General features: G+C 33.8%; 1 protein-coding gene and 1 non-coding gene across 16 annotated transcripts in view; both read left to right on the forward strand.

Moving 5' to 3' along the window:
* Window positions 1-27,641, forward strand: part of PPIP5K2 (diphosphoinositol pentakisphosphate kinase 2) — a 65,764-nt gene that overhangs the window by 31,777 nt on the left and 6,346 nt on the right. For 3 of the 15 annotated variants that reach the window (XM_036020601.1, XM_036020600.1, XM_036020602.1), the window contains exons 18-30: window positions 1,323-1,464; window positions 2,320-2,543; window positions 7,039-7,166; window positions 7,737-7,851; window positions 15,085-15,192; window positions 15,283-15,399; window positions 17,591-17,758; window positions 19,034-19,150; window positions 19,818-19,991; window positions 21,280-21,352; window positions 22,903-23,022; window positions 23,911-23,973; window positions 27,327-27,467. In XM_036020601.1, coding sequence (XP_035876494.1) covers window positions 1,323-1,464; window positions 2,320-2,543; window positions 7,039-7,166; window positions 7,737-7,851; window positions 15,085-15,192; window positions 15,283-15,399; window positions 17,591-17,758; window positions 19,034-19,150; window positions 19,818-19,991; window positions 21,280-21,352; window positions 22,903-23,022; window positions 23,911-23,973; window positions 27,327-27,467 — 1,690 coding nt within the window. Of the gene's footprint in view, window positions 1-1,322; window positions 1,465-2,319; window positions 2,544-7,038; window positions 7,167-7,736; window positions 7,852-15,084; window positions 15,193-15,282; window positions 15,400-17,590; window positions 17,759-19,033; window positions 19,151-19,817; window positions 19,992-21,279; window positions 21,353-22,902; window positions 23,023-23,910; window positions 23,974-25,160; window positions 25,394-27,326; window positions 27,468-27,641 lie in introns of those variants that run through there. The other 12 variants (XM_028531589.2, XM_028531583.2, XM_028531621.2 and 9 more) reach the window with 9 other exon arrangements.
* LOC114514833 lies at window positions 12,155-12,314 on the forward strand. The gene has a single exon (XR_003686125.1). It is a non-coding gene; the product is annotated as a U1 spliceosomal RNA (small nuclear RNA).

Here is a 27,641-nt window from a genome sequence, read left to right on the forward strand (position 1 = left end):
ATATTTTCTTTTATTCTCTTGAACATAGGAAGTTACTTTTTTAGTTTTTGATAGCTGTATTACTTAGAGTCTCTTTGGTTCATTTTCTCTTATCTGTTCTACTGATTGATATTCTTGCTGTCCAGTTTTCTTGTGTGCCTGAATGTCTGGAATTATGATTGGACGTTTTATCTGTGTTAAATAAAATATTATTATCTTCCAATAAGGTTTTTTTATTTGTTCCTTCTGTGTGCCCATGCACATAGCAATTTAGGATTGCCTTAATCTAGTTTCAGAAGAGATCTTTCTGGGTAAACAGTTGACTTGAACCTGATTTGCAGTTTGTTGGTGGGCTGGTTTGCTTTTGATTCACCCTCACTTTTTTGAACCTTAAATGTAGAGAGTTTACCAGCATTCTACCTTGGGGAACCCTGAACTTCACTTTTGTTCCTTTAACCTAATAATACTGTGAAAGCTCTATTCTACTTCTCTGCTGTCTGTTCTAGATCAACAAATGTCTCCAGTGCAGAAATAGCCTTAAAGACAAGAATTATAAAGACCTTAAAGACCAGAACCATTAGAACAATTATAGGACCAGGGTTCTGGTTCTATAATTCTTTATTATACTATTTCTCAGATACCTTAAAGCAGAGATATAGAAGTTTTTTACACAGGATTTTTACTTATTTTCAGTGGTTAGATTTAGCCAAACTACCTAGTTTACCATAATGGGAAGTGAAATTCTATTTTAATTTTTTTATCATCTGTAGAAACTTATTTGATGGGGTTAAATAACTTACCAAGCCAAGCTCAAAACTAGAATTTAAAACTATGTTGTCATTAATGACTTTTGTTGACTTGTAAAAATCTTATCATAAGAGGATTAGCATGGTATTTAAGAGCACCAGCTTTATATCCACTTTTTATCCCACTCTTCACATGCTAGTGGTTTGATCTTGGGCTTAAACTCTAGGTACCTCAACTGGAAAAAGATGATGATAATAGAGTCTTACGATTATTACATGTAAATATATGTCAGATGGTTAGAGCCATATTTGTTCATATTACATCAGCAATTTGTCGATGTTAGAATAAAATGTCATTGTATGTTATAGTACTTCTGCTCTATTTTCTCTGTAAATAATCTCATGATAGCTAAGATTTAATTTTTTAACATGAAATTTTGAGGTTTTTATTTCCTGCTTGATCTTATTACTGTATGCTGTGGGCCATCTTAATTTGTGGCATGGAATTAATCTTCAGCTATTGGGAAATTCTGTTTATTGTTCTCTTGGGCAATTGTGAATAAATAGATGTAAAATATATACTTTGCCCATTTGTAGCTTACTCCATCTGGAAGCATTTCTCTTATTAAATCAATGCATTTAATTAAAAATCCTGTGAAGACCTGTGACAAAGTTTATTCCTTGATACAAAGTTTGACTTCTCAAATCAGACATCGCATGGAAGATCCCAAATCATCAGGTAAATATTATGTTTTTCTTAGAGCATAAAACAGATTAAAATTACTACTCAGTCACTGCAAACATTTTAAAATAAGATGCACTAATTTAAGAAATAAAGCCTCGTTACTTTATATAGGTATGAATTATATATATCCAACAAAAGAATAAATAGTTAAGTTACAGTTGCTTTTTTTTTCCATTACAGCATGAAATAGATAAAACGTTTTTATTTGGTTAATTCTGGAGCGTTGCCATAGAGCTAGCCGAACTGCACATAGACAGCGTAATAAGAATGCACAAGTAACAGGAAGGCAATGTGGGCTCTGGCTCTGAGACTGGCTTGGTTATTAATAACTTGGGCAACTTTAGAATCTTGGATTGCTTGTTCGCAAAAGTGGATCCTTTGAACCGTTTAATTTTTAAGGTTTCTTTCTGGTAATGACTGTCTATTCTGTTCGTTATGTGAATCTAATAAAAAGTAAATAATAAAGTAATTTAAAATTCAGAATTGAAAATGTATTAGTTTAAAAGAGTTGTGTTATAATTATTGTTATTGAAGTGTATGACATACAGAAAAGTCTTTTGTAAACCCAGTTTTTAACCTATGTATTTATACCTTTATTCAAGTCTACAAAATCTGTGGTTGTTAATTGTATATGCTTATGGTAACATTTCCTAACTTGGTAACAGTTTTCTCTTTAACATTAAAAAATGTTTCTGATTATCAACTTTTATTATATGCCTGTGGTAACATTTCCTAACTTCTTAACAATTTTATCTTTCACATTCAGAAAAGTTTCTGATTATCAACTTTTAGCATATATTCATAATGATTTTTTATTTTAATGTTCTAAAATATTTTATGTTGTTTTAGATATTCAACTTTACCATAGTGAAACATTAGAGCTTATGCTACGCAGATGGTCCAAGTTGGAGAAAGACTTTAAAACAAAGAATGGAAGATATGACATTAGTAAAATCCCTGACATATATGACTGTATAAAGTATGATGTCCAGCATAACGGTTCCTTGAAATTAGAAAACACAATGGAATTATATAGGCTTTCGAAGGCATTAGCAGATATTGTTATCCCTCAGGTAGGTAGTTCCTAGCAATCAGTTTTCTTACGGTGTCGAATAGACACTTTGTAAATGTCTGTCAGGTGAGCATTACAAACTTGTGGGGTTTTAGATAATTTCTTCTAATTTTGTGTATAAGTATTTCCAGTATATTGCTTAGATAGCTGAAGAAATTTCTCACCATCTCCTTGTAACTTTAATATTTATAATGAACATTTTAAAGAACTGTAATTCAAAAAACATTAAAGATTAGAATGGTTAGGAAGGAGTTGAAACATAATGTGTATCTTCTAAAGTTAATTTGTAAAGCTCACCTGTTCTGCATCTGTATTAGAGTAATTATTCTTTAATGCTATTACATTAAATTTTACAATAGTCTGATGACTTATTTGAAGACATCTCCAAAATTATTTTTCTTTGATAAATTATGTAACTTCGAAATCTTGGGAATCCTCAGACAACATTATGCCTAAGCTTCCAGGAATAAAAATCTTATTTTGAGTAAATTCATAATTAAATTTTGATAAGTTAATAACTTTAAAAGCAGAGGTCTCTTTATATTCTTTCTTAAAGTTCAGAGATTATGAATTGAAAAGAGAACAACTTTGGATTTACCTTCCTAACTTTTTGGTTTGACTCCTAATTGTGGCAGAAACTCGAGATTTCTACTTTTTAAATGGAACCTTGAATTCAGTTCAGTAATATTACTTTGCTTTGTTTTCAGACTTCATAAATCCAAAGCAATGGACAAAATGCAGGCATTTTCAATCTCTGAACAAATGATTTAGAATTATAAACACATTTATAGTAATTGTAATGAAACTATAGTTTGAAGTAGAAAAAAATGAAAATTTTACATACAGTAGTCCCCCCTTATCTGCGGTGGTTCACTTTGTGTGGTTTTAGTCATGCATGGTCACCTATCGTCCAGAAATATTAAATGGACAATTTCAGAAGTGAACATTTCATAAATTTTAAATTGTGTACTGTTATGAGTAGCATGCTGAAGTCTCATGCTGTCCCACCCCCTTCTGCCCAGGATGTGAATTATCCCTGTGTCCAGCATATCCACACTGTATATGCTGCCTATCCAGTAGTCACTTACTAGATGCCTCAGTTATCCACTGTCACTTTATCACAGTGTTTGTGTTCATGCAACCCTTATTTTATTTAATAATGGTCCCAAAGTGCAAGGGTAGTGATGCTGGCAATTCACTATACCAAAGAAAAGTGTATAGTGCTTCCTTTAAGTGAAAAGGCAAGCACAATACAATAAGATATTTTGACAGAGACCACATTCACACAACATTTATTATAGTATATGTTATAATTGTTCTATTTCATTATTGTTAATTTCTCACTGTGCCTAATTTATAAATTAGGTTTTATCATCATAGGTATGTATGTATAGGGGGAAAAAAGTATACAAAGACTTTGGTACTATTTTCAGACATCCACTGGGGGTCTTGGAGTGTATCTCCAGTGGATAAGGGGATAGTTTTCATGCAAATAAAGAATACTTCAAGCCTAGAGACTTGATGGCTGGATCAGTAATGTAAAATTTCATCTTGGTTAGAATATATTAATTTAGATTAAGAGAGTATCACTGTGCAAGAGAATTGTATATAAATGTGTTCTGGTGTACAAAGTGTTGCTCTGCATCTATAAAAATTTGTTTCCATCCTTGTCTGGGTGGTCAGTTGGTGGGAATGTTGTACCATGTGCCAGAAGATTATGAGTTCAATCCCTGATCAGAGTACATATGTAGATTTCAGAATTGATTTCTGGTTGGGGTGCATTTTCAAGGTGACCAATCAGTATTTTTCACATCGATGTCTGTCTGTACATCTGTCTCTCTCTTTCTCTTTCTCTCTCCCCCTCCCTTTTTCTCTCTCTCTAAAACCATTAAACATGTCCTTGGGTGAGGATTAAAAACTGTATTTCCATTATTTCATTGAATTAATTCATTTACCTATGCAATGCAAATTAGGTAATTCTAATAGTATCTACACTTAATTTTGACAAACAAGGTTTATTATTTTTAGTTATTTTAACAGTTAAACCCTATTTAATTGTGATAGGTATTTTTGCTATAATAATACTAACTTTTTACTTTTTAACCAGTCTCAATGCTCAGAGAATACAAGCCATGGTTCAAAAATGATACTTTAAAATAATTGTGATGGTATGACAATAGATAAGACATCTAAAGACTAAATTTCATGTTAAGATTCTCTTATCTGAGATAGCACATACTTATCAAAGTTCAAAGACAATTTTAGTTATTTGTAGATTATGAAATACAGAGGCTTTATGATAGTATTTGCCATATAAAGTCCAATGATACTTTGATTAAATATCACCATATAATAAGCTTTCAGATAGTCTCATCTTTTTTTTGTATCACTTCTATTTATGGCAGAAACTGGTTAATAACATATGAGAATTTGAATATATAACAATTTTGGTCCTAGTTGGTGGTGGCAGATGAACATAATGTCACGTTGAAAGGATAAATTATTTTTTGTTGTAAAAGTAATATAAGAAAAATTAGAAAATGTAGATAAAGAAAAAAGAAAATGTAGATAAAGCAAAAAATAGTTATTATGACATTACCAACTAGAGAAAAACATTTTAATGTTTCAGAAATTTTTTTTTTTTTAATTTTTTTTAAAGATTTTATTTATTTATTTTTAGAGAGGGAAGGGAGGGAGACAGAGAGAGAGAGAGAAACATCAATGTGTGGTTGCTGGGGGTCATGGCCTGCAACCCAGGCATGTACCCTGGCTTGGGAATCGAACCTGGGACACTCTGGTTCCCAGCCCATGCTCAATCCACTGAGCTACGCCAGCCAGGGCTTGTTTCAGAAAATTTTTAAAGGCCTTTGCCCTTAAATTCATGCAGATATAAATTTTCTCTTAAGTTTATGTGTGTGTGTGTATATATGTGTGTGTGTGTGTGTGTGTGTGTGTACTTAAACTTATATGTACTTCCTCAAATTTTTCTATATATACTTAAATATATATACAAATTTATATATAAATACACACACGTGTGTGTGTGTGTGTGTGTGTGTGTATTTAAGCAAATGTATTCTTTGTAAAAATGGAACCAGGAAAAGCATAATGTTTTGCAACCTGATTTTTTTTTCTTTACTTAGATCAAGAAATTTTCATATCAATAAAGCTATATATACATCATAATTCCTAATGACTCAATGGTGTGATGTAATAATAACTTATTTAACCACTTTTTGTATTTGGAAATCTGGATTTTTAAAATTTCTTTTACTCTTTTTACAGTTAAACCCATATACATACTCAAGATATTTCTGTAGCTTCAGAAATCTTTTACCAGTTTTTTTCCAGATAAGCAGTGTTTGAGAGTTATCTATTTCCTCATGCCTTCCCAGCAACAACAAAAATTTTCTCTGATGATTTTTAATTTCAGCATTTTCCTTTGTTTACGAATACATACACAATTACATTTATATCCCTTTTGCATACCTAATTCACAGTTACCTATGTTGACAAAATATTGAGCCAACAAAGCTTTATTTTAAGGGAAATGACCCCAAGAAGTTCCGTTTTCATAGGTCTTCATTTGTAATCAGTCAGCATTTTCTTTATTAAGCAATCTTGAGGTCTGTTAGTTATATTTATGTTTGGCCTTCTGGGAAGTATCTGATAGCAGGAAGTAGCCTTTAAATTAAGGTATCCCAGATTGTCCATGGACAGAGAGTATGCCTATTTCATTTTCCTTCTCTCTGCTTTCTCTTCTTTCCCTCTCTGTCTTCCCCACCACACTTTCTGCCTTCTTCCTTTTTCCCTCATTCTGTCTATACAGGCATCACAGATTTTTCTTTTCTTGTATCTGATCATTTTCTGTCTACCCTTTGAATTGTAATTTTTATTACAATTATGATTACAGTTAATATGTTTTCTTGATACTTCATATTATAATTTCTCATTGTAAATTTAATTAACCTATAGTAACTACAGACATCATGAAATTTGATAATTCTATGGCATTTTTTGCTTACCACTAATTAAAACTTTAAAATCATTGGCCAAGTATTTTAAATAATTTGTTAGTCATCTTAATTTTTGACATTTGAGTAGACAGAAATCTCACCTTTTTTATTTATATTTTTTTTCATATGTTTATTGACTATTCTGTGCTTTAGTGTTTATGTCCTTAATCCACCTTTCTTTTAGGGTTTTTTCTACATTTAAAACTTGCCAATTGAGTTGCACTACACTCCATAAAGATTACATTCATCTATTCATTCTCCCCTCTTCAGAAATTACTTGTTTTTCTTATTTCCACCAAAAATTATTTCAATTACACTTAATGGCTTTGGGTATAGTATACTGAAACTGTAGCTGACAGGTAAACTTGGAGTTGTATGGTGTTCAAAAAAGGCTTATTAGAGGTCTTTAATTTAGCAGTGCGTTTGTTAAAGCTCTTTGGCATTATACCCTTTGTGTAATATCATGTATTTTCTGCTCAGGAATATGGAATAACCAAAGCTGAAAAACTGGAGATTGCCAAAGGCTACTGTACCCCTCTAGTCAGAAAAATTCGCTCAGACCTTCAGAGGACACAAGATGACGACACTGTAAATAAACTCCATCCTGTGTAAGAGACTATACTGGTATTTAAATTTATAGGCATCTAGTTTTGCATACTTCAAATCTAAATTACGTTTTAATGTTCCTATGAAATCAGGAGTATGTCACTTGGCACACCAGAAATAAGGATTGCCTAGGTATTCCCAGTAGTTAACTTCCAACCAGGGTTCTTTTTCTCTCCAAATCAGGGAGAACTGAAGTGAAAGAGAAAGGGAATAGATTTCATTATTCACATTATTCAGCATGTATCCCATTCAGCAGCATAAATATCTGTGAGCTTCTTTAGGACTCTGACCTCTGTCACCTTTAGTAAAGGAACTACAATGACCTATTGACAGTGAACTTGACTAATATTAACTCTCTGGCTAACTTTAGAGGTCCCAATTAGTTCCAGTTATTTTCATCATAAAGGAATGTCTACTAAGATAATTCCTCAATTCTAGTGGGAAGACTGATAGATTTACTTATTATGATTTTTTACTTATAGTAGATTAATTCCATTTTACATAATAATTTTAATAGTTAATAAGTTTTAACTGTATGATTATGTTTTAACACTGTCTGCTTTTAACTTTAGGTATTCCAGGGGTGTTCTGTCTCCTGAACGTCACGTCCGTACCAGATTATATTTCACTAGTGAAAGTCATGTACATTCTCTACTATCTATTCTTCGTTATGGTGCCTTATGCAATGTAAGTAGAATGAGTTAGTCCAGTCTACTTAACGAATATATTTCCTTAAATTTGCAGTCAAATCACTAACACTGCTTTCACTGTGTAGTTTTAATAATTTATTATTTACTGTTATTTGACAATGGCCTACTATATATTAAGCACTATGCTAGAGGTTGGGGATAGAGATATTTCTTTTATATTGGAGAGTACCCATTTAACAATAATGATATAAAATATTTTAAGTGATGTTATAGGCTGGTGGCAGTGAGATAAAAAGAATCTGATGAATTTGAGTTATTTAGGGATTAGAATTCATAGAACTTGGTGTTTAGTTGGATATTGTGCCTTTTATCTATTTATTGGCTTAAAACAACCACAGTCATTTTTATCTCTCACAGTTTAAAGGGTTGACTGTGACCACTTAGGCAGTTTTATTTTGGGTCTCTCTTAAAGTTGCAGTCAGACAGTGGCTGGGGCTCAAATTATCTCAAAGTTTCCCTCTCATGTCTGGTGCCTGCTGCTGGCGGTCAGCTGGGACCTTGGCTGGGGTTATTGGACAGAATACCTGTACATTCCTCTTCATGTGACCTGCTTCCTCAAAACAGAAGCTGAGTTCCAAAAGTAAGCTTCCTAAGGGAACAAGATGAAAGTGCACAGCATTTTTCTGACCCAATTTATGAAAACATAGTATCACTTCTGGTGAGCTTTATTGGTTGAGGCAGTCCAGAAGTTCATCCAGGTTAAAAGGGAGGGGAAATGGACTCACTGCAGGGTGAATGGAGTGTCACTGTCGCATGTGTACTTGGGATTGGTTATATTGTGGTGGCCATCTTTGGAAAACAGAATCTATTCTGTCCATTGGCCACACAATCCATATTACTCTCACATGCAGAGTTCACTTAACCTCTCCAATATTCCCTCAGTCTTTCTGTTACAGCATAAACTTGACATCTAGTGCCTCATCATCTAAATCAGGTTGAAATGTAGATGGGGCTTCTTGGACACAGATTCTTGAGTGCTCAAGAGCATTCAGTCTTAATTCAAAGACCTGGGAACTAAAGAGACCAATTATCTGTCTTTCAAACACCCAACATATAATGGTGTGGCAGGCATAGGATTACTTTCCAAAAGAGGGAAAAACAGAAGGTGCACTATAGTCACTGGTCCATAGCAAATACAAAGTATACATTGGTACATATTCCCATTTCTTAATCAGGGCTCTGGCTTACCACCAGGGAGTTGTGTGCGATGGCTTGTGTCTTCATGCTTTGGGTTTTTGATTGTTCCATCTGGGTCATCCTTTTTTCATAAAAAGTAGTTCATATTTGCAGCTCAATAATTTTCTTCAACCTGCTTCCTGCCCAAGGAAGTCCGGGATCCAAAGTTTTATTTATTTCTAGTTCAAGATAGTGTAAAAGTGCATAAATAATGCATAAATAAGACAAAACAGTAAGTAATTCATTGAACAAGTTTCACAGATTCCTTAAGGATAAGCTCTCTTCTGTGTTGGGCTCTGAGTGTGGTTACTGAGGGACAGCACTCAGCAGTCCTTATTGCTTAATAGTGAGCATCTGAAAGACATGCTCATTAGATCCTGGAAAAGTCTTTTGTGTCTTCGAAGCATCCGTGAAGCATCTCTTTAAATTTTTCTGAGGTCTTAGAAAATGCTATTACCATCGTATCCATATTTCCAAGACAGATTCTTGTGTTTCCCTTTTTCCTAGAAACTGCTGCTACTTTTAATTATAGCATTGTTTGCTCTCTAGAGAGGCAGGGAATGAGAACCAGTTGTATTGTTTTAACCCAGGAAGTCTTGGCTCCTTTATAGTTAACAATTTCCCTGTAGTTTCTCTCTCTCCTCTCATGGTTTATGACAGGCAGGAGATCTCTTAACTTTCACACACATTCTCCTCAAGGCCCTAGTAGCGATTACAGGTACTGAAGATGAGAAAGGAGAGTCAGGAAAGGTTCCCATGTATCTAATGTGGGTAACTTGGTAGATGATCTTATCATTCATTGAGGTAAGGAACATGTGGGAGGAAGATCAGATATTACAAGGAGGGTGATGGGTTTAGTTTTAGGTTAAGTTTGAGGGACTAGTAGTAGGCTAGTCAACTGAAGATAACCAGTACTATGTATGTTCATATGTGAGGGCAGAGTTTGAGGTTAAATACGTAGAGTTGGGATGCAAATATATTAATGATAGCTGATGTAATGACTGTTGATAAGACACCAAGGGAGTGTTTGAGCAAATAAAGAAAAGGACATTTTAGGGATTGGCAATGGAACTGATCTGTATTAAACAGACGTAAGTTTTAATATCCCCTTTCTCAGCATAGTCAAACCATAGATTAGAATACAATGTCACTTCTACTATATATCAAAAATATCTTTTCAACCATATCTAAACTAGCAAAATGTAAGAATTTTTCATTAATTTTTAATGTATATATTGGTATACACATCTGTTTTCAAAAAGTAATCTTTAAAAAAAATCAGTTTTGTTTTCTTTTGTACTTTTTAAATAAAAGGCTGTAAACTATGTAAAGAAGATTTAGTATATGTCTCTAGATTTTTAGTTTATCTTATTATTGGGCCTTGATGAATAGTGATTATCAAAGTTATCCAAAGACTATTTCAGAATTCTCTTCCTGTAGATTTCCCATTCATATGTTCTTTCTTCTTGTTTTGGTTTCTTCTTTGTCACAACAAGGAATGCAAAGTGACATCCCTTGCAACATATGTAGATCAGTAGAGCTTTAATAAAACAAATAGTGAAGAAAAATGACCTGTAATTAGCAAGGCAAGAGATTATATATTCAGTAGTAATGATGGAATTGTTTTTGAAAGGAGGGATATATCTCATACATGGTGTGCCCTGTTGACCCTTTTGCACTTATTTAGAAGGTGGAAAGAATGTGCAGGGTATAGGAACCAATAGAAGTCCTCTAGTCTGAACATAATGATGGGTGATGGATAAATGGCAGCAGGTAAGTTTGGAAAGCCAGTGCCTCAGGCATCCTAAGGGGATGGAAGCCAATGAAAGGCTTTAAGCAGGGAAGTAAGTGTGTTTGGTTACTGTGTGAACAATACATAAGTGGGAGTGGATATAAGGAAATCAGCTAGGAAGTTAGCACAATGATCTAATGACAGGTGGTATAGTTTGAACTAAGGTTGCAGCAGTTAGGTTGACATGAAAGCATTTAGAGATGTGAATAGCCATTTGATGAAATGAAGCTAAGGATACATGTAATTACACAAATTGCATGATGTTGGTTTAACTTTGCTATTCTAAAGACTTCAAAAGGGGAATGCTTCCTTGGGAATGTATAATGTCTGAGTTTAAAAAGGAAATATATGCTAAAATTTTTAAAAATAAGTAATCAGCATGCTGTCTTGTACATTTGGGTTTTGGGGTATCTAATTTTGTTTCTTAAAAAAAGGCACATTCCATACTAAAGTAAAATATATACTAATTGTATATAAAAAGTGTTGGATACTTTTATTTGTTTGTGATATTTATGACAGATGAAGACAAGTTGTCTGTGATGTACATGAGGTCCGAGTAGACCCTGTTGACTATTGACTACAGACTCTGGACTTTGAGTAGCTTTATCTTTTCAGGTAGAATTTTCTACTTGGAATGCTTATAGTACATGTTCTCTAAGATCCCTTTTAATTCTGCTGCTCTATGATTACATGTTTAAAGATAAGTGATTATCTAAATGAAGATTGAGAAGTGGTGGATATGGGAATGATAATAGAATCTACATATGCCTCCTTATGCTGATGTCCCCATGGCTCTTCCAAAACTACCAGTTTGTACTTCTTAATCTCTTCACCTTTTTCACCCAGCCCTGCCAAACCCTCTCCCAAGTGGCAACCATCAAAATGTTTGCTTTATCTATGAGTCTGTTTCCATTCAGTTTGTTCATTTATTTTGTCTGGGTTTTTTTTTAGATTGACCATATAAATGAAATCATATGGCATTTGTCTTTCTTTGTTGGACTTGTTTCACGCTGCATGATACCCTTTAGGTCCCTCCATGTTGTTGCAGATGGCAAGATTTCACTTTATGTGGGAATTATATTTTATTGTATATATGCATCACTTCTTTATTCATTCATCTGTTGATGGACACTTAGGTTGTTTCCACATCTTGGCTATTGTAAATAATACTGCAATAAACGTATGGATGTATATGTCTTTTTGATTTAGTGTTTTGGGTTTCTTTGGGTAAATACCCAGAACTGGAATTGCTGGGTTCTTCTTTGTCTCTTGTTATAGCCTTGTTATTTGTCTCTTTATTAAGTCTGTTTTGATACGTACCTGGTGGGGGAGATATCATGATCATGAAGGTGGTTTTTCCAGGGTGAAGTTTATCCATTGCTCTCCAGATGTGGTGACCCCAGCAATTTCCCCAAATCTGGGAAACATGACTGCATAATTTGTGGGTAGTGGGCTACTGTGTTGACGCTTAAAAAAAAGTCTGTTTTATCTGGTGTAAGTATTGCTAGCCCACCTTTTTTTTAATTTCCATTTTCATGAATATCTTTTTTCATCCCTTACTTTAAGTAAGTTTCTGCATGTCTTTTGATCTGAAATAGGTCTCTTACAGACAGAATATGTAAGGATCTTGTTTTCTTATCCATTCAGCCACCCTGTGTCTTTTATCAGAACTATAATCTATTTGCACTTAAAGTAACTGCTGGCAGATATGTCTTTCTTGCCACCTCATTATTCATATTTTTTTCCATTTTTTCTTTTTAAAGAAGACCTTTTAACATTTCTTTTAATACAGTTTGGTGGTGATGGAACTACTTTAGCTTTTTCTTGCCTGAGGAGCTCTTTATCTGCCCTTCACTTCTAAATGATAGGTTGCTGGGTAGAATAATATTGGTTTAGGCCCATGTTTTCATCACTTTGAATGTTCCTATGAATCCCATCTGGCCTACAAAGTTTCCTTTGAGAAATCAGCTGACAGTCTTATGGGAACTCCCTTGTAGGTAACTAACTGCTTTTCACTTGCTGTTTTTAAATTCTCTATCTTTAGCCTTTGGCATTTTAATTATGATTTGTCTTGGTATGGGCCTCTGTGTTCCTCTTGTTTGGGATTCTCTGTGCTTCCTGATTTGTATGTTCTTTTCCTTTAGAGAAGTTTTCAATCATTATTTCTTCAAATAGCTTTTCAATCCCTTGCTCTCTTCTCCTTCTGGTGCCCATATAATGTGAATGTGGTTATGCTTGATGTTGTCCCGAAGGTCTCTTAAGCTTTAAAAAAACTTTTTTTCTTTACATTTTAACATTCTTTTTTCTTTTGGTGCTCTGATTGGGTGTCTTTTGCTACCTTGTCTTCCAAATCAGTGATTTGATCCTCTTCATCTAATGTGCTGTTGATTCCTTCCAGTGTAGTCTTCATTTCAGTTATTGTGGTCTTCATTTCTAACTGGTTGTTTTTTATGGTTTATATGTCCTTCTTTATGCTCTTAAAGTTCTCTTGAGTTCCTTGAACTAAGTTCCTTGAACATCCATATAACCATTGTTTTGAACTCTGTTTCTGGTAGTTCACTTGCCTCCATTTTATTTAGTTCTTTTTCTGGAGGTTTCTCCTGTCCCTTCATTTTGGACATGTTTCTTTATATCCCCATTTGGGCTGCCTCTCTGTGTTCGTTCTATGTATTCGGTAGAGCTGCTGTGTCTTCCAGTATTGGTAGAGTGGCCTTATGTTGTCGGTGTCCTATAAAGCCCAGTATGCAGGCTCCTTGGCCACCCAAGCCAGGCATACCAGATGTGCCCCCAGTGTGGCTACCTTCTGTTGTAGTTGAACCTTGATTGCTGCTGGCATATCAGTGAGAGGGATTTAACCCCAGGCTGACTGGTTGTGAGGACTGGCCACATCTACGGAGGAGGAGCAGCTATGCAGGGACCTCTTACTCGGGGCAGAACTCACTTGAGCAGGGCTCTGGTGCCTGCTGAGTCTGCTCCTTGACTTGACTGTCATTCATGGTGGTGGTTGGGTGGTGTTTTGGTATGGTCTGAAGCTGGCCACCTGGTCAGCTGTCTTCGGGGCTTCCCCAGAGGTGCAAACTAAGATGGCTACTTCTGTGCTGGGTTTGGAGGTACCTGGGAAAGGCCATGCTACCACTGAGTCTTGCTACTACTGGTGCCAACCCCGGGGCCACTTAGCAAGAGGTACATGGCATGCCTATGCCAGATGCTGCTTCTTTGGGGTTTGTGAATCTTTGAGAGCATTTAGGAAAGTCAGCAGCATGAGCCAAGACAGGCCATTTTTGTAGAAAAGCTACTGGAAGCAGCTTGGGTGGGCCTGAAAGTTGGGTGGGATGGGGTCTCAGGGAATCAGCAGAGCCGAACATTGTTGATGGAGTCTCAGACATAGCACCTACCTGCCAGCTGTGGTGGGAGGACTCAGGAAAAGAACAATGGCCTCTGCCAATTCTATCCAGCAGAAAACTGCCCCTTCAGCCCTCACCCCAAAGCCAGACAATTAATTTTCCCCCCTGTATGTCCATAGTGACTTTCAAGCTGCTGCCCCAGTGCTGGAGTTCAGGGGGACTGATTCTGAGTAAGTCCAGGAACAGGCCCTTGAAGAGGAATGCCTGGTACTCCAGAAGCCCTCAGTTACACTCAGCTATAGCCCCTTCTGATTTTCACAGGCAGAAGTTTTGGGGACTTGTCTTCCAGGCACTGAAACCCTTGGCCGTGGAGCTTGGTGTGGGGCTGGGACCTCAAGCTCCTCAGGGGCAAATCTATGCAGCTGAGATATCCCTGCTGGTTTTTAACCACCACATGTGTGTGTGGAGCCAGCCCTTTCTGTGTTTCCACACCTCCTACCAGTCTTGATGTGGCTTCTTCTGTATATCCTTCGTGATAGGATTTCTGTCCAGCTGGATTTCAGGTGATTCTCAGTGAGGGCTGTTCTGTAGTTTACTTGTAATTTTGATGTGGTTGTGGGAGGATACCAGTACCGCATTTACACACACAGCCATAATGACTGGGAGTCCTTTTTAAGTTACCACAATAGTTTCTAATACTTTTGATGAGAATTTTTTTAATAATTTACTTAAGCTTAGGTAATTTATTCATACTTAAATATAGTAATTATTTTGAAAGATCTGTGCATGTTAGTATACACTTTCTTTACTCAGGATTGAGCAAACTACCATAATGAAAATTAAGTGACTTTCAAGTAATGCAATATGAGAAAATGTTTTCCACCTATTTTTTGTTCAGGAATCAAAAGATGAACAGTGGAAACGAGCTATGGATTATTTAAATGTTGTCAATGAACTCAACTACATGACTCAAATTGTTATCATGCTTTATGAAGATCCTAACAAGGTAACAGGGTTCTTGATTTTCATGTGTTACCTGAGGTAAATAAATAGCTTGAAGTTTCTCATTTTCAGAATGTTCTGTGATATTGTTTAGGATCTTTCCTCAGAGGAACGCTTTCATGTTGAATTACACTTCAGTCCAGGAGCCAAAGGATGTGAAGAAGATAAAAATCTACCATCCGGCTATGGATATAGACCAGCTTCAAGAGAGGTAATAAAGATGAAACACTCAGTGCTTGATTACTTCAGTTTTAGCTTTTCATGGAGTTTTTATAAGAATTTTCTATCGTGTACCATAATTCTTATCTCAAGTACTAAGTGGCAAGATGGTTTACATTTTTAAAGTATGATTTGGGTGGACATTTTAGGTATATTAGAATTTTATCTTCTATATAGATTATTTTGTATTTTTATTATCATTTAGAATGAATAAAAAACTATCTTTGGTTGTTCTTTTACTTGAGGATTAATTCATGCTAAACACTGTAGTAAGCACTTGGCATGAATTATTGCATTTAATATTTATAATGTTACAAAGTTAAACATGTACTCAGTTTAAACTTTTTTACTAAATAATATTACATATTCATAAAACTGCATAAATAAGTATGTCCATTAATGATAATGTAAAATCAACACAACTGTAAAACAACCAGCCAAGTCATAAATAGAACAATATCATTATTCCAGAAGACCCAATTATGCCCTTGTCTTCTCCTCAAATGTACCTGTTATCATACATTAATTTTGCTTATCTTTTAATGGTATACATATGAAGTCACAAAATAATGCTTTTGGGGGATGGGGAGTAGGTTTGGCTTTTTTCTTTCTTTATGTTTGTGAGATGCATCTATTCTGTTTTTCATTTTTGTTTCCATCTAGGATTCTGTTAAATATAAATGGAATGTGTTACTCCTTTCCACTCTGATAATGGATAACTTGATAACTGTGTTGATCATCGCAGGTTTTCGATATCCCTTAGTTAAAGAAGTTCCTCTTTATTTTCTATACCACTTAGTTTAATGAGGGATTTATGTATTTCTGCTTGGCTTCTTTTGCCTGTGTTTATGAGATTCATTGATGTAATTGTATTTAGTTTTAGTTTGTCCATTCTTGCTACTTTAACATATGTGTTTTATTGTATGACTATGCCCCAATTTACCCATTCTATTATAGATGGATATTTGGTATTATTTTTTAACTTATCTGTCTCCTATACTATATATTGTGAGATTCTTGCAATCTGGGACTATATTTTATTCATCTGTGTCCTGGCACATGGAACCACTTAGTAAATATTTAGTAAGTGATCAAATAATTGTTATTCATATTTGCAATCATCACATTTGTTTGAAATATTTGGAATAGAATTCAAGTATTCTAAAATGTGGTGGGGTGAAAATGGAGACAACTGTACTTGAACAACAATAAAAAAATAAAAATAAGTAAAAATAATTTAAAAAATGAATAAAATGTATAAATTTGCATGCAGTTTAGATTGTACTTTGGTTGGTGCCATTCCTGTATAACAAAATTGATCTCTACTCTTTTTTACTTTATTTATTATTGTTGTTTGTTTATTGGGCATTTGATGGAATTTAATTAGTCAGTTTGTTTTATATAGCTTTGTTGTTGAATTATGGTTTAATTTCTCCATAGAGTAGGTATATTTCTTTTTTGAAAATTTTTAATTGTATTTCTTCCATTACCATTTATTCCCCTTATGCCCTCCCCCACTGCAATCACCACACTGATGTCCACATCCTTGAGTCCTTGTTCGTTTTTGCTCTCTCTCTCCACCCCCTAAACCCTGTCCCTTCCCCTGGGCTGTCATCTGTTCTGTATGTATGAGTCTGTCTCCATTTTGCTTGTTAGTTCAGCTTGTTCATTAGATTCCACATATGAGTGAAATCATATATTTGTCTTCCTCTGGCTTATTTCACTTAGCATAATGTTCTCCAAATCCATCCATACTGTTGCAAGGGTAAAATTTTCTTCTTTTTATGGCCAAGCTGTATTCTATTGTGTAAATATCCCATATTTGTGTTATTCACTTATCTACTTATGGACACTTGGGCCTCTTCCATATTTTGGTGATTATAAATAACACTGCATTAATGGAACATAGGGATGCTTATGTTCTTTTAAATTAGTGTTTCCAGTTTCTTCAGATAAATTCCTATAGAGTATATGTATTTTTTAAGGTCAGAAATTCTGTCATCTGTTTCACAATACCCAGAATAATACTAGGCTGTTGTAAGAGTTTAATTACTATTAATTCATTTGAATAAACAAACTTGTATATATATTTTAAGTCACTATACCAATTGGTGATTCAATTTATTCATCAGAAGAGATTGTTCTTTTATCTAAATTTTTAATGTTGTGTTCTTTTTGCACAGAATGAAGGCAGGCGGTCTTTTAAAATTGATAACGATGACGAACCACATACTTCTAGAAGAGATGAGGTTGATCGAGGTGTACTGTTATTCAAACCTATGGTATCAGAACCGATTCATATACACAGGAAGTCGCCACTGCCACGCTCCAGGAAGATGGCTACAAACGAAGTAAGTGCATGTGTCAGAGCATGTTTTTCACAAAGTAAACTAACTATTTTAATAAAACAGAAAAGAAAATACAGATTTAATTATGGAGCAAGTCATAATTTTTGAATAATGGATCAGGAATAATTTTGGTTAAAAATAAAGAGGAATGGCCAGCGGTGCTTCAGCAACAACTGATTCCAGTGACACGGTAGATTAAAATATGAAATTCTAAGTTTTAGTCTGATTGTAAAAATCAATATAGGAGTTTGAAAATTTGATGAGATACTTAAAAAATTTACCTTTGTATTAAGATCTACAATTAAATAACTAAAGCTAATGGTCATGCTAACTAATAAAATAGCATTTAAATAGTTAATAAAATAACATTTAAAATGAAAGTTGAATAGTTGGAATGAAGCTTGTTAAGTAAATCTTTAATATCTGTGTGCATTTTGTAATTTAAATACCTTTAGTTTGGATTATTTATATTCTTTGTCAGATGATTTACCAAGAACTTACTGAGATCAGTGCTTACAAATGTTTTCTAAATGCTTGAGTAAGTAAAAGTATAAAGCAAGAACCATCAAGTTCTAAACTAGAAAATATTTTTGTTGCTAATTAAATATACTAAGTCTTAAGAGTATAACATTACCTAATAGTTGGTAAGAATATAAACAACAAAAAGGAATTATGTGCATTTCTATAGCCCCAAATTAAAGAAACATAAATGCTTTATGATTCTTCAATTTTAAATATTTGTGCCCTAATTTGACAATTAGTAATAAAAGAAATACCCATGAATGCAATAGATTGTTGCAATTTTAAAATGAAAAATATATGCTGGTTAGGGTTTCCACTTAATGTGATATTTTATGTTGATTATAGTAGAGGATGATTAAAATTGTATAACATGGATTATTAGTTCTATTATAGCTTAATTAAAAACTATGAAGCCTGGGGTTATGTGTAGGTATTCTTAATTTTAGAAAATAACCTAAATTACCATTTATATGAGAGCAGTGATTTTGATGATGTTGAACAAAGCAATCTACAATTAATCAGATTGTTCAGAATTTCACCATTAAATCTTTTCTTGCACTCCAAGAAAAGCCTGTAACACTTACATAGTCATCATTTTGCAACTAATCTGTATTTTTTTAAATCTTCAACAAAATCACTGCCCTTTGTTAACTCTTAAAACATAGAACACATTTATAAACTTTTTTCTCATAAATATTTAAATAGTTGCTTTCAAGAGATTATTTCTATGCCATGCTAAACTTTTACTTCCATAAGGTAAATTATTCAAGTAAAACCTTGAAGACTCTTTCCAGCGTCTGCCATCTCCATGGATATCAGAAGTTTGTACTTCCAAAAGACACACAGAGAAAAAGACTATTCTCTTCATTTTGTGCAAGTAGATTTTACTCTGTCCTCACTGTCTGAAACCTGAACATGCAAACATGTAAAATGAGGATGTTTGCTGCATGTTTTTGCCTACTGGACTCTATCAATAGTCGTTGGAAGGTGTAAACAAATACATAACTTGAAAGTGTAAAAAGTACCATTCAACTCCATCTTGTGGTTAATTTTTTTTGTAGTGTCTAGCAGACATATTTTCTTTTTTACATGATATACATTGAAATCTCTTTCACCCTTTGCATGATTCTTTTATGCTTTGGGTTGAAAACTGTACCCAATATAGCATAGAACTTGAATATCTAAAATAGAGAATTCTTTTATATTTTGAAATTCACTAAGATAAAAAAATTGTTAAAATCTCTTTAATTTTAAGAGGGAAAGGACAACTATTCAGCAATATAAATATATTTTGTATATCTAAAACAGCAAGGTAATTCTTATAATTGTTATGTACAATTAGATTTATGTCATTCCTGTCAGTTTCTCAAATATTGAAATATTTGGCTCCCAAATTACTCTTTAATAGTTTTTTAAAAATTGATAAGCAAAAGCAAACAAACTGTATTTTTTTTTCTTTCTGATCATTGGCTCTGTTGTATCTAACTTTGCATGCTCTGCTTTTTTTTTTTCTTTTTTTTGCCCCCTTTCTCACTTCCAGGAAGAGAGCCCCCTGAGTGTGTCTAGCCCAGAGGGTACTGGTACCTGGCTGCATTATACCAGTGGTGTGGGTACTGGGCGTCGAAGACGCAGATCAGGGGAACAAATCACTTCTTCCCCTGTCTCCCCCAAATCATTGGCTTTCACATCCAGTATTTTTGGCTCATGGCAACAGGTTTTTAAACTTTACTTCATTAAACATTTTTCCTCCCCGCATTCAGAGCAACAAACAGCTATCTTTGAGGACATCTAATCCCTTGTATTTTACATCAGAGTAAATCCTTCTGTTTTTTTGTTTTGTTTTGTTTTAATTTTGAGTTTATTTAAAAATGCTTGCAATATCTAACATTACTTGAGGGAAAGAAATCACTTACAATGCATGTGTTTATCATTTTTACTGCAAGGGTTTTAAATATCCATGATTTAAAAATCAATAAATTTATACTCCAGGTACTTTAGTTTGTTAGTAATTTTTTAAAATAAATCTTTCTTTGACTTAATTACCCTTTAAAACATTCTGAATCAGTATTATATACTTCAATGGTAAGAAAAATAGCTTTTCCCCCATAATTGAAAAATTAGATTTCACTTGGAATTTGCTGAGAATGTGACGACTTTTTTAAAGGCCAAAATTTATGAGGCCCTGTGTTAATTAGCAGGATGCACCTAAAACTGATCATTCTCTCCCTTATTCTATGATCTGAAAGTATCAAATGGAGGGATACATGCATTGCGTTTTTTTTTTAGTCATGTAATATTTTAATGCTCTTTTTAAGATAAGAGGGGACAATATATCTGTCCCTCAACCATATGGATCAAGTAAAATGACTTCAGAAGGACTTTCTGTGATGACATTTGGAAACTTAAAATTGTTTTTTGTCATTTTTTTGTTTGTTTACTTACAATGAAAGGTCTGCTGTTACACATGACTTTTCTGAGAATTTCAGCAATTTCCTTTTGGAAATATAATGCTTTTGATTATAGGAAAAGGGATTATGGTATCCATTAAGGCTGTGAATATTTAAAGGTTACTCTGATAAAGCCCGTGCATGGATCAGTAATTGTATGGTGATCTCAACAGTCTCTGTCTGTCTTTTCTTTTGTATGTGATTGTTTTTTCCCCCTTCAAATACAGGAGCTGTTTAAGAGTGGGCATTTGGCTTCTTTTAAGAGAGAGTGAAATTATATCAATCTATTAATTGTTTCTTTTCATCTGTCTTGCTTCATACATGCAATTTCATTCTTGAATGCCTGCTTTGCACCACTTCATTGCAAGGACCTCATATGAAATGGACTCCCTTCAGAAGGGGATCTTGCATGATCTTCCATGTTTTATGTATTTCTACTAATATTTATCATACAGCTTATTAACCTATGTCTGTCTGGAACAGGCTGCAAATGAAATATGGGCTTTTGAATTTATTTTACTGTTTTACCTCATTTCTTCTGCTTTCCTTGTGCAGGTTGTATCTGAAAATGCTAATTACCTACGAACGCCAAGAACTCTTGTGGAACAGAAGCAGAACTCTACTGTAGGTACGTGGTCTGAAAAATTTGAATTCCAGACCTTACACTCACAATTTTGCACACAAGTAAACCCCTTCAGTGGTGAGAGCATGACCAAATGCTATGCTTTAGTTTTTATTTAACATATACTAAATCAGAAATGTTGAGTTGTACAACTCAGAATATATAACATTTTGATTGAGTAAGAAATAGCCTTTAATTTGGTTTTGTAATCCTTTTGAATGCCCACAAGTATAAACTACTTAGTCTAATTGTCAATGCTAGTTTTTCATCTTGTATTTTGTAAGTTAAAAATACCAACATGTTTCAATCTAGGAAGGAACCTTATTTTTTCCCAGTTGAAAAAGATGAAAATACACTATTACATACAAAAAAGAACCTTTTCTGAATGAAAAAAAATTAAATGGGGAGCGTTTCAGAGCCTATCGGGGATTATTAATTTTCCTTTTGATCGTCTCTTATGGAAAACCAAAGCAAAACTCATGCACAGTGGCAGTGGTACTCATTGATCTATAGAACACAATTGGTTTTTGCTGGCACTCAAGCGAAGCAACATTGAAAAAGACCTCTCTAAACTTACTTGGTTTTAAGCTCATTGTTGATAAACTATATGAGGTTGTGCCATATTATTTTCTGTAAATAGTTGTCTAAATAGGTTTAATAAAAACATAAATAATTTGTTTCAACTATGTATGTACTATGATCTCTATACTAAATATATGAATCGTCTGTTGATGCCTACCTACTTGAAGATCTTTAATTAGTTACACATAGCTAATGTTGATAGTTTTAATGTTCCCATAGTACCTTGTCAGGAATATATATATATGTGTGTATATATATATATTTCTTCTTCCTTTATGTATTATAATGTATTAGAAATTTTTTAGTCCATATCCAGTGAAAGTTTTGCTTGGGTATAAAGACTTATGCTACAAATTATTAGTTTTTACTCTATTTTATTTACTAATAATATATCTCATTGGGGTCTTGTTAAGATCTAAGTCATTTAAGTGTTGGAATTTAAACTGATTTAGGCCTGGATGACCTAAAAGGAATTGTTTTCACCTGGTCTTCTTTCAAATAAGTAAGCTTTCATTTGCGTTATTTCGTAACAAATATCAATTTTAAAATCAGGGGCATTAGAAAAGATTATTTAAAGATATACATCCAAAAATATTGATTTAATATGTGGTGGGAGAGATTTTTTTTCCTGTGGCCTGCTCATGCAAATGACTGACAGAATCCCTTCTCACCCTAAATTAATTTTATGGTAGTGTTTTTAATACTTTTAATATGTATAAACCTACTTATCATATGGGCATATTATTTTCCTCAAAGACAACTTTTTGTCCAGCGTTAAATATCTACCCTCATTTGTACATATGATAAATAGTAGTGGTTGATTAGAATAAAGTTGGCATTACAAGCGACTGTAAGCCTGTTCAAGGCACAGCCAAATCTGCGTGGTAAGAGCCATGTTATTGCATGCTGCATGAATTCCCAATGTGAATGGAAGAACACCCGTTGTTGTATGTATTTTCTCTAACTCCCATCAGGGTCACACTGTGCGGGCCTGTTTAGCACCTCGGTGCTCGGGGGTTCTTCAAGCGCACCTAACCTACAGGATTATGCTCGTACTCATCGTAAAAAGCTGACCTCTTCTGGCTGCATAGATGGTATGTGCACACATGCACACAGATTCATACCCACACCCACGCATACACCCATGAGGATACAATATTTCACAAAGGCAAGCCTAAGGCCATTGACCGAATCCAGTGGAATCCTAGCACCCTTTGCCTAAATGACTATCAATGCTGTCTGTTATCCACAGTTCAGATCCATGTTTCATCAAGCAGTTCATAGTAGTTAGACTTACAGTACCTGTTCAATGAGTAGTTCATTGGCTGTGAAATTTAGAACCGTATCATGTGTATTATTCTTTTAGATAATCGACAAACCTTATTATAAGGAGTAAATCTCTCTCTGATCTTTTAAATTTTGTTCACTGCTAATCCTTATTTTACTTATTGATATTGATCTAATAAATAGAAGAAAATATTATATTGGCAATATTTATAAAAATAAACATAGGATGAGAGTATTTTAGAACCCCCATTTGAAAGAGATCCTCTCACTACTATTAATATACCTTAAGTTTTGGTATTTAGAATTTTTTTTTAATTTTATTTTTCAATTACATGAGCTCATATAAGCTTGTCCCTTTTGTAAATAGGAATATTTGTTAGCCTTTTCAGGATTAGCTTTATTTAAAATATTTTCTCATGTATCCACAAATTTATTTTAGTCAGTAAAACATGGATTTATCAGAATTACCCACTCATCCTGCTTTTTCTTTCTTTTGTATTTTTCATTAAACACTGCCTCTATCATCAAGCCATTTTACTTCTTTTAACTAGTATTTGGCTTATTACCTTTCTCATTGTCCCTTCTGCATGTCACTTAATACTAACTTCCTTATATATTTGTTTTCCCCCCTTTTTTAAGTGTCCTTCTTTTGGTAGCTGTTATGAATTTCAGGTACCTGTTTTTCTCTTTCTCAGACGCCACACGCGGTTCTGCTGTTAAAAGGTTTTCTATCTCATTTGCTCGACACCCAACCAATGGTACGTTTTGCTTTTATTTTAAAAGATACTCCCCTGCTTCATCCTTTTTTTATTTTTCTTTTATTTCAAAATTTGGGGTATACAGTATCATTCATTTCTCCATCCTTAATTTCAATTGGCATACAATTCCAGTTTATAATTCAATTCGCCCAAACTACTGATACTGTCTAACTCCCTTTTTCAACTATAATTTACATAATAACACTAGTCATCAAACTTTTAAATGAACACAAATTATCATGAGTTTTAATACTAAATTAGCACCTGAAAATTCCTTTTAATTTCTGAAGTGATCAGTCTACACAAATTAAAAAAAAACTAGTATTCTTTATTTTCTTAATTCATAATAATTTTAATGGGGTTTTTTTGTTCTTAGTTTATTTTCTGATTATATGGTTGTTTTATTGAGTTATTTAACAGAAATGCAGAGCCACACTCATCAAATAGCCAAATGAGATGTGTCTTTGAAAAGTTCTGGGGAACCAGAGGATGCAGATTTCACTGTATAGCACCATTTGTCCCTGGCTCTTTGTCTAAAGCAAAACTCAGCTTGGTCTGGAGCATTCTGAAAATTTCATCCAGCATTCACTTTGTCTTCATGTAGCACTATGGTGTGCTGTTGTCAAGCAACCAATTCCTTTTGGTACCTCAGATTTTTGTTAAAATTTGGAGAAATTCTTATAGGAAGAAGACTAAGCTAAAAATCTGGAAAGCCAATTCAGTTAAATTGAGTTACTGAGGCCAAACAGGAGTGTTTTGTGGCCATTACTTATCAACTGAATTGTCGCACTCTTACAGCCTTTTACATAGAGCTTGCTGTTCTTGTGGGGCAAGAGGGAGTATTGACTAATCATTATGAAATAATTCAGGATTAAAGAATTTAAAAGAAGACATACAGGTTTTTGCTGTTATCCAGAATAAAGGTATTGTTTTTATTTCTGGAACTTTTTTCTTTTTGAATGCAAATAAGGCTTTCAAAAACTCAAGTCAGATCTTTTAAAAACTTCCATGAAGCTAAAGGATTGAGCACAAGTTTGTAATCATTCTCCCCATGCAGACTCTGCAACAGCAGTGGCGGCACACCTCAGCTAACAGGGCACTAACGCTTCTCCATGATGGTGTGAGGTCTCATCCTCAGCAGGTGGAAATTTAGCTTTAAAGCTTAATGTGTTTTCCCTCCATTATAGCTGTTTAAGTGCTACTTTTTGAAGAAAGGGGTCCTTATTTGGTACAGCTGCAGCTTCTAAAGAACCCACATGTGTAAGAACTGAAGTCTCAAGAAAAAGAGAAGTACCAGAATTCTAAGAAGAGACATTACAGGTTCATGACTGAATATAGTTTTTGTGCAGAATGCTCGTGTTTGTAGCCAGTATTTCAAGTTTTATATAGGAGAAATCTGTGTTAACTGAAGCTAAAAAAAGTACTTTTGTTAAATTTAACAAAATAGAATACTTTTATGTTTCTTTTGTTTAGGCTTTTAAAGAGTGGCTATTCCACACATTGTGAGACTTTAATGCAGATAAAACATATTCCGCTCAACTCTAGAAATATTTCTTTTGGGTCTTTTTCTTTTTTACATTGTGTTGTCTTATCTGTCCTATGAATTGTCATTTGACTCTCACTTTTTATTTTCCCTAACTTTCATGTTTTTTTCATCTTAACACATATCGTGTACTTACTGCTGCCTTCATCTTTAGTTCAAGCAACGTGGTGAAACAAGTTACCTTCTGACAGTGCTTTACCTTATTTTCTGGGCCTCTGTGCAGAACACCTACACCTCTATAGGTGCTGGTTCATTTCTGTGGAATTTCTAGGCTTCAGTGGTATGTTTTTATAGCTTCTAAACATGACAGTAGGGTTGCTTTTCAAATTGCTGCGCTAACCCTTTCATTGTGCGTTAAAGGAAATGCTTACTGAAGATAAATGGAAAAAAAAATGCAGTCCAAAAGATTTGATTATATTGTCATTTCCCTGTTATAAAGTCTAACAGGCAAATGAGGAAAATAGTTGTGATGGAAGACTTACAAACATTCTAAGGAAAGGATTAAAAACCACATTGTTAATTTTAGTGTATTGCAAAGAAAGGGTTTGCGCTTATTTGCATGAATCTTGTACTTAAAAAAATGTAATACTTGTGCAAACTTAATTTCTTTAGTGCTGAATTTAGGTGCTTTAGCTGCTATTATGGTATTGTAGTTGGTTTTTTTTTTTTTTAGGTATATGGTAATGCTATGTCATGCTTTGGTTTGTACCTGAAAGTCAAACATACCAGTCTTGTAAATCCTTTGGTTGTTTTCATGGGAAGATTAGAATCTCTTTTAGCCAAAGTTTCCCTATTCTAGCTAAGAATTAGTTCTTGGGTCAATATTTCCTCTCAAAATTAGATAAATATCAGTCAGTGTTAAAATGAGCACATACCTATTGAAGCAGACAGTTTCGCAGTCTTTTTGAGTGTAATGTTTACTTTTTAATTAATATTAGACTTTATGTAAAACTTTTAAGTATTAAAAGTATTTTCACTGGAAAAAATTAATTTGGATTTTTGAAAGAGTAGATGCAGAAAGACTTGTTTTGGTTGTATGTGAAAGCAATTTTAAAAGCCACTTTTATAAAAAGCAAATAACCTATATCCTATTTGTCTTTTTTAAAAAATGTATATTTTTTCTGTTTCGCTGATGGTATTGATGTATATCTGCATGGTTTGTTTCATTGAAGTTTTGTATTTCTATGCTATTGTATGCAAACATACATGTATTTTATATTACTTTTTACTTGATCTAACTACTCAGCTAGCAGTGTCCAATAATATAATTATTGCCAATACAATAAAGGTAGGTGAAATATATTTTGGAATTTTAATCTCAGCATAAACAAATTAGTGTTCTTTTGGGGTCACATTAGAGATCATTGTTGGTCCTGGTAAGACTAGGAAAGTACTAATTGTTTTTCAACAACAAGTTACCTTTAAGCAACCTGGCATCTGCTAATCTGCTATTCATCTATCAAATAGACCTGATTTTGAAAAACATAAAACTGAAAAATTGTATTTTTTTCTGTTTTGCCCCTCTGGATTTTTTTCTTTAAGTATTATTTTTAGATTTTATAAAAATATAAAATGAAGCCATGCATGCCGTACCGTGTGATTACATTTAAAAGAAAATCTTTGTCACACCCTGTTCCAACCACACATTGCATAGCATCTGGTGTCATGACTTGAAAGACCGTGTGCATTTGCATGGGACAGACTGAAAAGGCCTGAAATACCCAGTTCTAAACAGTGGTCTGCTGCCTTTGTAATTACTGATCTTTTTCAATATCCAACTTTTGTTTTTGTGTTTGTTTTTGTTTTCCAGGCTTTGAATTGTATTCCATGGTACCATCTATTTGTCCTCTAGAAACTCTTCACAATGCCCTGTCTTTAAAGCAGGTGGATGAATTTCTTGCTTCCATTGCTTCTCCATCAAGTGAAGTTCCACAGACGACCCCTGAACTTCGTAGGAAAATTATTATTATTTAATTTGGGGGAGGTATATGTTATAGGAATGTAAAAAGAATTATAAAAACATAAACTCTAGTAGTGGTAGCGAATTGAATTTTAGGACAGAAAAGGTGGTAAAGGCACATTATTTGGAATTATTTGTTGGAATTTGTAATGTACCACTTTTTTT

This window comes from Phyllostomus discolor, chromosome 3 (genome assembly GCF_004126475.2).
Source record: "Phyllostomus discolor isolate MPI-MPIP mPhyDis1 chromosome 3, mPhyDis1.pri.v3, whole genome shotgun sequence".
Taxonomy (NCBI): domain Eukaryota; kingdom Metazoa; phylum Chordata; class Mammalia; order Chiroptera; family Phyllostomidae; genus Phyllostomus; species Phyllostomus discolor.